Source organism: Bos taurus, chromosome 11, assembly GCF_002263795.3.
Source record: "Bos taurus isolate L1 Dominette 01449 registration number 42190680 breed Hereford chromosome 11, ARS-UCD2.0, whole genome shotgun sequence".
In the NCBI taxonomy this organism is placed as follows: domain Eukaryota; kingdom Metazoa; phylum Chordata; class Mammalia; order Artiodactyla; family Bovidae; genus Bos; species Bos taurus.
The window spans coordinates 7,126,341-7,140,927 of record NC_037338.1 but is presented as its reverse complement, the minus strand read 5'-3'; the positions used below and the strand labels follow the sequence as shown (position 1 = coordinate 7,140,927).

General features: G+C 42.2%; 1 protein-coding gene across 5 annotated transcripts in view; it reads right to left on the bottom strand.

Annotated features, from left to right (window-relative positions):
- Nucleotides 1-13,658, bottom strand: part of IL1RL1 (interleukin 1 receptor like 1) — a 38,094-nt gene extending 24,436 nt beyond the window's left edge. For 3 of the 5 annotated variants that reach the window (XR_009496284.1, XR_009496285.1, XM_005212445.5), the window contains exons 1-8: nucleotides 13,572-13,658; nucleotides 7,353-7,459; nucleotides 6,711-6,782; nucleotides 6,283-6,452; nucleotides 4,973-5,183; nucleotides 3,194-3,368; nucleotides 2,938-3,100; nucleotides 1,448-1,519 (exon numbers count right to left, since the gene is read on the bottom strand). Coding sequence is in view for 3 of the 5 variants with exons in the window: in XM_005212445.5 (XP_005212502.1) it covers nucleotides 1,448-1,519; nucleotides 2,938-3,100; nucleotides 3,194-3,368; nucleotides 4,973-5,183; nucleotides 6,283-6,343 (682 nt within the window). In the remaining 2 variants the exon portion in view is untranslated. Of the gene's footprint in view, nucleotides 1-1,447; nucleotides 1,520-2,937; nucleotides 3,101-3,193; nucleotides 3,369-4,972; nucleotides 5,184-6,278; nucleotides 6,453-6,710; nucleotides 6,783-7,352; nucleotides 7,460-13,571 lie in introns of those variants that run through there. The other 2 variants (XM_024998706.2, NM_001206302.1) reach the window with 2 other exon arrangements.
- Between the last annotated feature and the right edge of the window lie 929 nt (nucleotides 13,659-14,587).

The window sequence follows — 14,587 nt, the reverse complement described above, 5'->3', positions numbered from 1 at the left end:
ATCCCAATCTTCTAGGTCGTCACAGAGCACCACGCTGAGCTCCCTTCCCTGTACAGCAGGTTCCCACTAGCCATCTGTCTCACACGGCAGTGTATATATGTCAGTCCCAATCTCCCAGTTCATTCCACCACTCCCACCATTTCCACACATCCATTCTGTACATCTGCGTCTCTATTCCTGCTCTGAAATAGGTTCACCTGCCCCATTTGTCTAGATTCCACATATATACATTAATATACAATATTTGTTTTTCTCTTTCTGACTTTTTTCACTCACTGTGGGGACTATTACTCAGCCATAAAAAGGAATGAAATTGGGTCATTTGCAATTTCTTTTTAATGGCTGTCTTCCACTCCTTTCTCATCCTACCAAATACCCCTCCTCTCCCTGTTATTACCTTTGTAGGTAAAACCATTTCACCTGACTCAGCTACAATTCCACGATTTCTAACTATTCCACTATTTCTAATCTTCTGACAAGAGCCTCTCTACTCTCCCTCCTGTTAATCTGAGACTTCCTCCTTCAGAGGAAAGACTTAAGGGCTGTTTCCTGCCTTAGGACAGTGCATTCAGCTGTCCCCTACTGAGTTCGTAATTCCTGGGTCAAGAATTAGGCATCCAGGGACTTCCCTGGTGGTCCAGTGGTTAAGAATTGTCCTTCCAATGCAGGGGGTGTGAGGTGAATCCCTGTTTGGGAAGCTAAAAGATCCCATATGCCTCACAGCCGTAAAGCCAAGATGTAAGACAGAAGCAATACTGTAACAAATTCAGGAAAGACTTTAAAAATACAAAAAAAAAACAAACAAGAGGCATCTGAAGAGAGAAAAGGAGTTTAGAGTCTCCCAGGAGATGACAACGGTATAAACACACAATTGGAACACAAGGTACTCTAGCGTTCTAATAGAAAGGTGGGGCTTCCCAGGTGCCTAGTGGTAAAGAACCTGCCTGCCAGTGCAGATGTAAGAGATGTGGGTTGCAAGTTGGATCCCTGGGTTGGGAAGATTCCCTGGAGGAAGCATGGCAACCCACTCCAGTATTCTTGCCTGGAAAATCCCATGGAGAGAGGAGCCTGGCAGGCTACAGTCCATAGCGTCGCAAAGAGTGGGACATGACTGCAGTGACTTAGCACACAGCACACACTGATCCGTCTAAGCCTAACCATCCATAAACATTAAGTGGGACAATATCTACCTCCTGGACAGAAGCAAGAGGGAAATGAGGCAGCACAGGTGAAAGTACCAAAAAACAAAAAGCAGAGCACAGTACAAATGTGAGTGCTGTATATGGTGGTGAGCACATATCCCTAATTTTAGAAAGTGCCCAAGGTGGGTGTTTGCAAGTATATCTCATTTAATCCTCAAGACCTACTATGGAGATAGCCTGACCCCTGGGTCACGTGGAAGGATTTTCCAGGCAAAAATTTTACAGTATTCTTATAGTTTTCTTACCAATTTCCACTTCCTTTATTTCGTTTTGTGGAGGCGCTTTAATTACAGGAGGCAAAGAAAAGCCCTTCTCCTCTGAAATTAAAGACAAAGACAGAATTTCAATATTTGGAGAGCATTGAATAGTCGTCAATACAAAGGTTGTATTTTCTTATTTCTAACCTATTTCACAGTGATATTTCTCAAATTTTTCGATAGTGATCCATGGCAAGAAATACACATGTATACACATACACCCCCCCCCCACACACACACAAATGAAACCAAAACAATCAAGCAATACCTTTCTGTTATTAGCTATGGTTTTTTTTATATATATTTTTTCTCTTCTCTCTTTTTTATTGTTAAAACAAATACTATGCAAACCATTAAATGAATTGCATAATGTAGCAATTGCCAGAAAACCTCGATTCCATAGAATAGGCATAACGCTACAGGGAGGATTTCCAAAGACCCGTGAAAGTGATAAACACATCAGTCTACACTTCTGCTCGCACCTTCCACCTATGTGGCTTGCCATATCAGAAAGTCCAAATTCCTGCTTAGACATGGTAAAAATATTCTCAAAGTTTCTGTAAATAGAGGGAAGCCTATTTAATCTCTGATATAACTAACTGAATGAGAAGTTAGTTCTAATGAAACACGCATGCATTCCTGTACCCCTTGATTCTCACTTATCTCAGAATGCTGTGATTAAGGACCTCCGTGGGGTTTGATGTTGAACACTGAGAGATGCGAGCACAAATGTGGTCCAGTGCTGCTCATTTTACAGGGGCGGAGCCCTGGAAAACTCCAGACAAAACTCTTGTCCACTATGGTTCTGCCCAAAGAAATGTGCCAGGCATATAGGTTTCATCTATACCCGTAGATCAAGCTGTGCTGAGGAGACCCCAGCTCTTTGTAGATCGGGCATGTTTGATTGTGAGGCCTTTCCCCTGATGGATTTTTATAGAATGTAAGGTGAACTTAAAAATTAGAATTAAATGACCACCTAAGATGGTAGATGATGATGAAAGCCTTGCAAATCAAGATTGAAAACCACCCAATAATATCTATGCATCTCTTTATAAAGTTTCTCATTATACTTCTAATCCAGTTAGTTATATCAGAGAGTAAATAGATCTTGCTCTATTTACAGAAACTCTGACAAGACATTGGGAGAAAGAGAGTTAATCTTGCTCTTCAAATAGTTGAGTTGCAGTTCAAAAAAAGTTAGGTGATTGCATTACCTTTGAAAAATTAAAACATAGAAGAGAGAGCAGATGTGGCTTTGGATTCATAGTGTAATTTCGCCCCCTCCCCCAAATGTCTTAAAACATGATGGTGTATAATTTAGAAAATCTCCTTGCATCATATTAGAGGATGTGTAAGAAAAGGTGAGGCAGGAGGAAGCTCAAGGAGGAGGATAAAATACAGGCAAATCAACAAGAAGGACACGATTTCTCTCACTTTCTCTTTTTTCGATATTGCCCTTGTTACATTCAGTAGCTTACCAGTAACTGTGAATGATTTGGTTGCTGTTACAATATATTTGACTCCATATTCGTTGTGTATAAATTTACATGTATAATGACCAGTATCCTTGTTGGTTGCATCGTCAATCAGCAAGAACGACTTGTGTACCAGGTACCTTGGTCCTTGGAGAACTTCACAGTTCTGAAATGAAAGGTTCCAGTCCACTTTTAGTAATTCTTTCTTACCTATTTTGATTGTGTATTTTCATCTATTTCCCGGCAAGTTTCTTTTTACCTTAAACCACTCAACAGGCTGTGTCCAATTGTAGCGGTTAATTGTAGGACAAAATATTAGGGAATTTTTTTCTGATCCAGATGTCGTTGAATATATCAGATAATCTGGAATATTGCAATCTGGTTGTTTTTCAAAAATGGTGACATTCACATATCCAGTCTTATTGGAGGTAGGACTATTAAAATAAAATAAGCAATTTTTAAAAAGTCACTTAGCATTATGCAATAATTTAATCCAACTCTAACTTTTACTTAATATTATTTAGCATTATGAAATGACTTAATCCAACTCTTAATCTGGCAAGAATACTGGAGTGGATTGCCATTTCCTTCTCTAGAGGATCTTCCCAACCCAGGGATCAAACCTGCGTCTCTTGCATTGGCTCGCAGGTTGTTTACCACTGAGCCTCCAGGGAAGCCTAATCCGACTCTAATTTTTACTTAATATTAGCATTAGCAGCAGCAGCATTATGAAATGACTTACTCTGACTCTAACTTTTACTGAATACTAACACTATGAAATAATTCAACTCTAATGTTTCTTCCTAAAACAATTGATACACAGTAGTTCTTATTTTAAAATAGTCATTAAAATCTAAAGTTTTAATTGCTTTTTTGGTTACATTTTAAATAAAATATAACCCCTTGTAGCTGCTGTTCAGTTGCTCAGTCGTGTCCAGCTCTTTGCAATCCCATGGACTGTAGCCCATCAGATTCCTCTACCCATTGGGTCCTCCAGGCAAGAATGCTGGAGCAGGTTACCACTTCCTTCTCCAGCAGATCTTCCTGGATGAACCCACATCTCCTGTATTGGCAGGCAGATTCTTTACCACTGAGCCACCAGCGAAGCTTAAAGCATAACCTCTGCTGTAGCCTTAAAAAGGACTCCCTCACCATTTCTCTATATACTGTATGTGCTGTGACACCAACCCCTGATATAATAATGAAAATAATTAGTATCTATTAAGAGTTTTCTATATACCATTTATGGTGGTAATATTACCTCATTTTGTGCTCATAACAGGCTCTGAAGTGGGTTCTGTTATCATGTGTATTTGACAGATGAGGTAACAGTGAAGGAGAAGCAACTTAACAACAGCACACAGATAAGCAGTGAGGACCGTGGATTCAAAACTAGCACCATCTGACCTCAGAGCCCAGGCACCGAGCTAGAGCGATTTGCCTTTGGACATAGTTGGTCTCATAGCTTATATTTACCAAACAGGCACACAACATTTATGAGACAACATTTGTGACAACCGCATGTAGAGTAATGCACTCGGGCTTGCCCCTCGGGTGGAAGGCCCAGGTGACCACCCTTTTACATTCATCACAAGCCTAACCTTTTTATACTGGATTGTTCTTGTTTGGAACTCAAAGTGAGTGATTGCTCTCAGTTTCTCAGCCACTAGAACAACCTGGTCTTTTTCTAATTGGGCTATAAGTTAAGCCCTGCAATTATACATACAAATAGCTTACCAGGGACTTCCCTGGTGGGCCAGTGGTTAAGACTCTGTGAGTCCATTGCAGAGGGGCACATCCCTAACAGAGCTCAATCCCTGTTCGGGGAACTAAAATACTGCATGCTTTGCAGTGCCTCCAAGTAATAATGACAAATAGTTCACCACCACCTGAACTTCACCATGAAGACATTTCTAGAAGTGCTTTTTATTCAGATTACTTCATACATATGACTGTTCGAGAGGTCTAGAAAGGGAAGAGAAGTGAGGCAGCTCAGAATATCAGCTGTTAAAGACGAAGGAGCAGGCCTGGACAATACCGTCTGACAATGCAGGTATAAAATCCCGAGTCGCTGACTTTGGCTGGGAGGAACTTGAGATGCTTCCCTGAGGCAACTATCCGATTTCCTCTCTGGGTAGAAATACTTTTGTTGGTCTTTGAGTAATACCAGTCCACAGGGTATGGATATTTTTCTTGTCTGGAACATGTCACAATTAAAGCCTCATTTTCCAGGCCCAAAAATGGTCTGCCTGCAAATTAAAAACAAACAAACAAACACATAAATTTCTTGAAGTGATCATATGAAAAGATTACGATTTTGGTATTCTAAATATCCCCTTCTAAGCTTCCCCAGCAGTATGGTGGTAAAGAACCTGCCTGCCAATGCAGGAGACTCAGGTTCCATCCCTGGATCAGGAAGATCCCCTGGAGTAGGAAATGGCAACTTGCTCCAATATTCTTGACTGGGAAATCTCTTGGACAGAGGAGCCTGGCAGGCTAGAATCTATGGGGTCGCAAAGAGTCGGACATGACTTAGTGATTAAACAATAGCAAGATTAAATTGAGAAAGCTGTCATACTTTGTGACACTTTGAGAAAGAATAAGTAAATCGTCTAAGCTCTTTTATGAAATATTCTAATGGGTACACTGGAGAAGGAAACGGCAATCCATTCCAGTATTCTTGCCTGGAAAAGTCCATGGACAGAGGAACCTGACAGGCTACAGTCCGCAGGCTTGCAGAGTTGGACACAACTGAGCGACTAACAATGGGTACGTACATTAGTGCTTTAACCTGGACCTTAATCTTCCACATTGCTCCAAAGAAACGCAGCCAAGTCCACCTACACAAAGCATGTTGTCGAGTCAACAAACGCTGCCCATACTTCTGCGTGCAGGCATCATGTTACATTTTGAGTATTTGAATGCATTAAATCAAAATGATGCTGTATTTGTTATAAAAAATTTATCCCCATAAAGGGGACAAATGAAGAGCTGCTGATGAAGAATAACTCTAAGGACTTTCCTGGTGGCGCAGTGGATAAGAATCCCCCTGCTAAAGCAGAGGACACACGTTCAATCCCTGGTCTGGTAATATCCCACATGCTGCAGGGCAACCCACAATGGAGAGGAGCCCCTGGTCGCTGCAACTATAAAAAGCCTGTTTGCAGCAACAAGGACCCAGAACAAGCAAAAATAAATAATAAATGAATTTTTAAAAAAGAATAACTGTAGAACATAAATGAACTCTCCACATTGCCATTCAGTTAGAGCAATTGGATAGCAAGGCACATGTTCTTGGAATTACTTAATTAAAATTGTTTTAAATCTTAGTTCAAAAGCAATACTTACTAAACCTAGCTGATGTGGAAGGTATGAGAGCTGTTAGAATTACCGAGACCCAAAGTCTCATTCTGTTTCTCAAGTGAGAGCAGGTGCTGAGAACCGATTCTCAAGATGATTCAGGTCGAGTCTGAGACATCCAATGGCAAAGCTCCCACCTAGGAGATTGATGATATTCCCTAAGACAGATAGTTGCAAAGAACTGTCAGTATCTCTACCAAAAAAATGAGTCATTCGAAATCACAAGCAAGCAATTATCCTCCAATTAAAAATAAATTAATTTAAAAACCAATTATTATCCAATTAAAAATAATTTTTAAAATTCTCAAGCAAAATATTTACAGCCATGATTTTGACTTGCTTAATACCCCTGCCCCCTGCAAGGAGGAGTCATCCTTAGCAGATCTTTAGTATATGAGCTAACTTCAGACACACACCATTGAATACTAGACCTTGGGGCCATGCAGACCTGATGTTGGCTGTCCTGTTTCACTGTCTCATGATTGAAGCTAAATTAAGAGGAAAGAAAATAAGTTTCTATTAAAAAAAAAAATCATAAAAGTCAAGTGACCCTAGACAACACAATATTATAAATGCTGACATAAAACCACAAACATCCACACAAGCTGGCAATTGGCTGTGCGTTCACATGACCCCCTTCTTCCCCCAAGAACACAGGCAAGCTCTCATCCCATATTTCCTAAGGATTATGAGAAAGAGATGGCTAAAACGGTCATCAAATTATTGCCCTAGACACCATTCCAAACCCTCAAAAACATGTCTCTCACCCTGTTTGTCCCCAAGATCCACCAAAGGCTTTCTAAGATGAGTTGAAGGTCTATGAAAAACAATTACATTTTTTTTCTTTCAACAAAAGGATAACAGCTATATTTTTTTTTCTTAAAGAGTTGAGGAAAGATGGAACCAATAAAGAAACCAACAAATATAGGATGACTACAATAACCCTTAATATATTTCCGGATAGCACATTTCCTCTACACATGAATTGTTGGTACTTTTCTCATTACATGTATGGAAACGTTTTTACTACGAACTTTAGTTAAGTAAAGGATGCTTACCCTAAATGAAGGGCAGAAGGAAAGAACTTCAAGTCAGTGACCGAGCTGTGAAGATTTTCCAGTTCTTGTGGCTTCTTCCTTACCGACTCCCCACAAGCACAAATTCCCTGTTTTATTTGAAAGGGGAGATAAGAGACATCCTTCCACACACCCACTCCACCCACCCTAAAATTTCATCTTGAGCCAAAATCCATGACTCGTTCAAAAGTGCCGGTTTACTTATACCAAGAACTCTTGACCCTGATATATAAATATTTAAGGACAACAGAATAATCATTTGGAAGAAGTAATCAGATCTTATCCCGTTTTAGCATCAGTTACTCAAGCTAATGCTTGGTGTTTGTGGCTCCAATATTATTACAATTTGAGTTCCAAATGATCTGGAAATCCGGGAACCCTATGACTACCCATCCAGATACTCCTTGATACTTTATTTGACAGACTCTAGAGAGGCAGGCTCAGCAACTTTGGTGCTGAGAGAGTTTCGAAAGCAAATGGGGACAAGAGATAAAAAGTAAACAGACTCCAAGGGGTTTTGCAAATGTACTGTTTAAGATCCAGAACTAACATTGTCTCATCCAAACACGGATTCCAGATTCTCAGATTCAACTCCCTACAGGGCTCTTAGATGGGAAAGGCAAGTTTTTCTAAGGAGTTCATAGAAACAGAGGGAAGTCATTAGACTGTCTAACAGGGAAACATGGAAAACTGTCAGCCTCAACTTTTGGGTTCCATGCCAAACAAATGTTAGCTGCAAATTTGCCTTTAGCTCCACATAGCTGGTGTAACTCAGTCATGAGTAAATTTGACTAACTTAAAACTCACCACATCCCAGAAGGATTCTGGGACTGATTCCAGACCAGCACAGTAATAAATAACCAAAGCTAAGGCTTCTCAGGAACTCACTGTATGTCACTTACTCTGGGGAGCGAGCTCCGCCCCTGGCAAAGGTCATGAGGAAGGAGGCTTGGCATACGCAAAGGCGGGATCAAGCCTCAGGAGTCTCCCTGGAAATTCTCGAGCAATCTACCCCCAAAGCCAGAGTCTCCCTACTTTCTGCTTTGTGCTTTCACCTACACCTCTGACTTTACGGGGGGCTGTCCCCCACTACCTCTCTCTGAAAAAAGAGTTAGCTTACAGCTCCAGTTAATAATTCCTGGGTGTGACAGTGTTTCAACCTACAAACTCCCTTGGAAGTCCTCTAGCCTGCCTGAATAGGTTTTTCTGGCCACATGTGATTGCTCAGAGCCTCCAAACTGTGAGAGGCATGAGATGTTCTAAACTGTCTAAATACAGATTCCTTTGAGCAGTTAAAAGATTGATTAGAAATTGTATTGGTGAAGGGATTTTCACTTGTTGGGCCAATGTTTGCTGCTATGTCTCCATATCCCTTACCTGCTGTGTCCCTGGCAGTGTATTGATTAATATAATTGGTGTAAATAGTAGCTTTAATGTTTGTAACCTGGGACCCTTGAATTAATTCTGTTTCTTGTTATAGCCCACCACACCTTTGCTCTGTAGGAATGCAACTTTATCTAATGCTTTTTGGAGGCTGGCGCCTGACTTTAGAATAATCACCTTTAGAGAAAAAGGCCTCCGGGCCAGAAGATGATGCAAATCACCTAAACTTTTGCATATGATAAGATTGCAGGAAGAAAGCCTGGCTTACTGCAGGACTCTACCCCTTCCCCCATTATCCTCTATGCATAACTTAAGGTATAAAAACTACTTTGGAAAATAAAGTGCGGGGCCTTGTTCACCGAAACTTGGTCTCACCATGTCGTTCTTTCTCTTACCTTCTGGCTGAATTATTCAGCCTCTTTTCTCCACTGAATTTCCTCACTGAGCTATCCTCATTCTATTACTCTTTATATCCTTAATTACGTTTAATTAAGCAATTGTTTCCTGATCCTCGCCGACGCCGTCCCTGCTTCGAATTCCCTGGATCCACCGGGGCTGGACCCCGGCAACATACGGTTCTCAATGGCTTACATGTATTAGCACCTTCATTCTCACCACCGCCCAGTGACACAAGCACTGTTATTATTACAGCTGTTCTACAGACAAGGACACTGAGACACCAAGTGATAGCTGCTCAGTCGTGTCCTACGCTTTGTAACCTCGCAGACTGTAGCCCACCAGGCTTCTCTGTCCATGGTATTATCCAGGCAAGAATACTGGAGTAGGTTGCTATTCCCTTATCCAGGGGATCTTCCCAACCCAGGGCTCAAACCTGGGTCTCTGGCCCTGCAGGGAGATTCTTTACCGTCTGATCCACCAGGGAAGCCTTGAGACATCAAGAGGGTAAGCCAATGGTACAAGTTATGTTATGCTAAGAGATGGATCCAGAATTTGAACCCAAGCAGGTTGGCTCCAAAGGCTAGATTCCTAACCACTATATTATTTTGCTATGATATGATGAAGGTTGAAAGAGGAGGTGCTGCCCAAAAAACGTTCCAGTGGATTTTGGGAGCTAGTTGACAACACCACCACTTCTCGCCCTTCTCCCCTGTGGCTGGCAATGTTTCTGAGGCAGGCATCTCCTTCTGCACCAATATCAGTCATGCGGTCTCAGAGGGAGAGATGAAAAGTCTTGTCACTGCTGGGAGCTTCACCACAAGATGCTGGCATTACTTCAAGGAATTAGATCTGCTTATCGCTATGCTTGACTTAGTTGTTAAGATCATGTGGGCTTTGGCACTGAGAATCTGCTCCACAGAATCAGGAGCAGGCAAGCTTGGAACAGTGCCCAGAACACTGTAACCTCTAGGTAACATTTTGACAAACAAAATAAAACTACCTTAAACATGCTTACATTTGAATACAAACTTACATTTTGTATCCTAAAACATCTTAAATTTTTTAATTAAGTTTAGGCATTTATTCATTCAGACTAGGCCATGGTTATCTTGGTTTCCTAGTTTTCAATAAGGCTTCAGTTAGAGTTTTAATAGCATACCCATGATATCTTGCAGAAGCATTTAATAAAGTCTAGCTATTGTGATAAATAAAAGCCATCACTATAAAATAATTCAATCATTCAACATTTAAGTCATTGCATTGAAAGTACAATATTGCATAGTACTTATCAGCAGCAGCATTCAAATTTTACAGATTAAAATAAAAACCCAAGGATGAGACTGGTTAAATAATTTGACCAAGCTCACACAGTTGTGGCTGGGGTTGAAACCAGACTTGCTGAACCTCAAAGACACGTCTTTTTTTCCCCCTAATCTTAACTGAAAAGAGAGGTTACAGTGATAAATCTTTCCTTCTTATGATTGAGACAGGGAGATGAAATAAAATAAATAGCCCTAATTTCCTTTAAGCCCATTTTCTATACAGAACTAAGCAATTTTGGCCTCTAACTACTATGATACCATCCAGTGTAAAAGTATAGTAGTTTATAATAACTTAGCAAAACAACACATGAAAGGCAAGGGCTTCCAATAAATAACTAAATCCAAGATACTGAGCAGCCATGAATTCTGCCAAGTTAAGCAGAAATCTTCCAATGCCTGCTGACTGCAAGGGCAGATTACCCTCTTTTTAAGAATTCTCAGAATTACTCTTCATTTTCAGAATTTATCTAAACTAATCTGGCCATAGGGGGCTTCCCAGGTGATGCTTGTGGTAACGAACCTGCCTGCCAATGCAGGAGTCTTGGGTTCTATTCCTAGGTCAAGGAAGATCCCCTGGAGGAGGGTTTGGCAACCATGCCAGTATTCTTGCCTAGAGAATCCCATGGACAGAGGAGCCTGGCGGGCTATGGTCCATAGTGTCACAAAGAGTCGGACATGACTGGAGCAATTTAGCACGAAATTTGGCCATATATTTTTTCTCCTAATTACTAAGGTGGAGCCTGGACATGAGACAGAGTTTGGAGTGAGAATCCCTCAGTATGGGACATATACAACCAGGCAAACCTCTTAGACATACAGCTGGAGATGTCAAGGCATCAATGAGCTATTTGCTGCTGAAGTTCAGGGAACACATGTAGGTTAGAGACCTACATCCAGATATATATATATAAATTTGGGATCCATGAGTATATAGATGAAATTAAACCCACCAGGCTGGAGGAGATCTTCCAGAGTGCAAGCAGATAGACCTTGAAGCTACACAAGAGAAAAGCTGATCGCCTTCCCTGGAAAACTCCCCTGGAGAGAGGTATTCATCCTTCCTTCACAGACCAGTTTGAACCTCTGTGTGTAAATCACTGCAGAAGTATTGAGAATTTTGCTCTTGTTGTTAGTCGCTGAGTCGTGTCTGTCTCTTGGAGACCCCATGGACTGTAACCCACCAGGCTCCTCTGTCCGTGAGTTTCTCCAGGCAAGAATACTGGAGTGGTTTGCCATTTCCTTCTCCTGGGTATCTTCCTGACCCTGGGATTGAACCCGGTTTCCTGCATTGGCAGGTGGATTCTTTACCACTGAGCCACTTGGGAAGCCCCATTTTTCTCCATACTCGCAAAAAACTGGAAAGTGTAGAAGGGCAAGCAGAGAAATACAGACCTCATAATCATAGGACAAATATTTTGAAGGACGTAGATGAAGAGTTCTCCTACTGGAAAAGCAAGAATCTGAAAACCAAAGACATCCCCGAGCTTTTTGAGTTACTGGTCCACATATCCAAATGTGGAAGGGTCAAGCTCCTCACCTACACATCCTGTTCAAGAGCAGAGAGAACTCTCCTTCCTGTTGGGGATTCTGTGATTCAAATCAGCAGCCACCGTGGGCCACCAGTAGGGCACAGAGGTGAAGATTCCCAAAGTAGGAAAAGTAAAAAAATAATGATGACGATGAGGGCTGACATTATTAAGCATTTGATATTAGCTAAGTGGTGGTTTAGTTACTAAGTCTTGTGACTCCATAGACTGTAGACTGCCAGGCTCCTCTGTCCATGAGATTTCCTGGGCAAGAATACTGGAGTGGGTTGTCATTTCCTTCTCCAGGGGATCTTCCTGACCCAGGGATCAAACCCAGCTCTCCTGCATTGCAGGCGGATTCTTTACTGACTGAGTCACCTATGACTTTACACCCATTTCATCTTTAGACACCACCCTCTGAGCCTGATGTTAGTACTAATATGCTGGCTTTATAAGTGAACAGTACGAGAATTAAAGAGGTTAGGTGAATAGTCTAGAGTCATGAGTAAGAGCAGGGATTAAATGTGGTTCTGTGGGTGTCGGAGCTTTCTCTCATATACTGTATACAGACTAGCAGGAATGTCATGACAAGGTCCATATTGAGACTTTGGGGGCAGTGACACATGAATGTCATTGAATACGGCACATGAATATACATAGCTCCCTCTTCTCCACACCTGACACACAGTGGGTGCAGCTTTAGGGGCCAGCTCTGCCACATTTGACCCTGCACGCTTTGTTGAGAGCCTTCAGAGAGGAGAGGAATGGAGCCATCAACCAGAGGTCCCCATGCCAGACATGGGTTTGAGTCAGTTATTCCTCCCTACCCACCACTCCCCTCAAAAGACAGGCCCCCAGCAGCCCTCTTCCTGAAACACATCACTCTCTTTTTTTCCATCCTATTTCCTTCCCCCTTTCCACACACTACATTCCTCTCCCCTGCCCCCCCAACCCCTACTGAGGAGCTCGTTTCTTCCCAAGATTTTTTCCCTTATCCACCATCTGAACAGATTTCATTTCTGAATTTCAGCGGATTCCAGCAAGAACAATTCTGGAATATGAGCACTCTGCATGCACTATATACCACAAGACCCCCTCCCAAACCCACCCTCCTCCATTTCTTTTCCAGTACAGCAGGCCAATGGGCTTCCCATTTGGTGCTAGCTGTAAAGAACCCGCCCGCCAATGCAGGCAATGTAAGAGATGTGGGTTTGATCCTTGGGTCAGGAAGATCCCCTGGAGGAGGGCATAGCAACCCAATCCTGTATTCTTTCCTGGAGAATCCCATGGACAGAGGAGCCTGGCAGGCTACAGTCCATAACACATCACAAAGAGTCAGATATGACTGAAGCGACTTAGCACACACATGAGGCCGAAGTTCCATGTAATACAAACAAGACTTTAAGGGACTTCATCACTCTGTACCTTGGTTTTCCCACTGGTAAGACTACCTTTTTCATAAACAGAAAATCAAGGGCAATGATTATTTTCAACCTAAATTTTTGTGTTCAAAATCCATTCCCTTTGAGATCAAAGCATTTTTGAAAAGCGCTGCAAGGAAAAACACTTACCATCTGGCTAGTGAGCTCTTTCTTCCCCAACTTCCTACCAGCAGAGTTTGCTAACTCGAAAGACCAGTTCTCTAACAGCTCTGTGCTACATAGGATAGCCACACTCCTTTTGAAGCCTTCCATTGTCCTTATCAGTTAAGAGACAGGAACCAGGTTGCTGATGAGAGCTCTGTTAACAAATATTGACTTCAGTTTGCACCATGTTCTCTGTTTGAAAGATCTCTGATGAGCTGCACTTTCCACTGCAACGGTAGCTCTGCAGATGGTCACATTTCCTCTTAGTTCTGTTTTACCTTCCTTGTGGGGAACTTTTTCAGCAAAACCTCCTGACTTAATCTAGGTGGCAGGTCACTCGGTGCCCTTACAGTGAGTTGGCAGCTGAAACTATGGCTCTAAGAACCACAGTGTACATTTCTGCAGGAGGTTTTACTGTTGATGACACAATGTCTATGTTTTGAAAACTCTGATATGATTGGGTGCCTAAGCGTGAACTAGGCTCTGTGCGCAGGGATCTCTGCACATGCTGACCCCTGCGCTCCTCAGAGGCTTAGTGGACGCTCAGAGGAGCTGATCAATTACCTTACTCAGGGCAACAGCCAAAATCAAAAGCCTCTGTAACTGGACTCTTTCCATGAGAATTCCGAATAAACTGACTTTAATCATCTATGTGATTTTATTATTGTTATTCTATATTTCTGGCTGTGCTGGGTCTTTATTGCTAATTGGGCATTTCTCTAGCTGCGGTGAGCAGGGGCTGCTCTCTAATTCACGCTCAGGCTTCTCATCACGGTGGCTTCTCTAGTTGTGGAGCCCGGGCTCTAGGACACACGGGCTTCGGTAGTTTCAGCTCCCGCGCTCTGGAGCACAGGTTCGATATTTGCAGCACAGGAGCTTAGCTGCTCTGGAGAATGTGGCATCGTCCTGGGCCGGGGACTGTACTAGTCCTAGTAGGACTAGGACTGACCTCCTAACCACTAGACACCAGGGAAGCCCCAGGCCAGAATACTGGAGTAGGG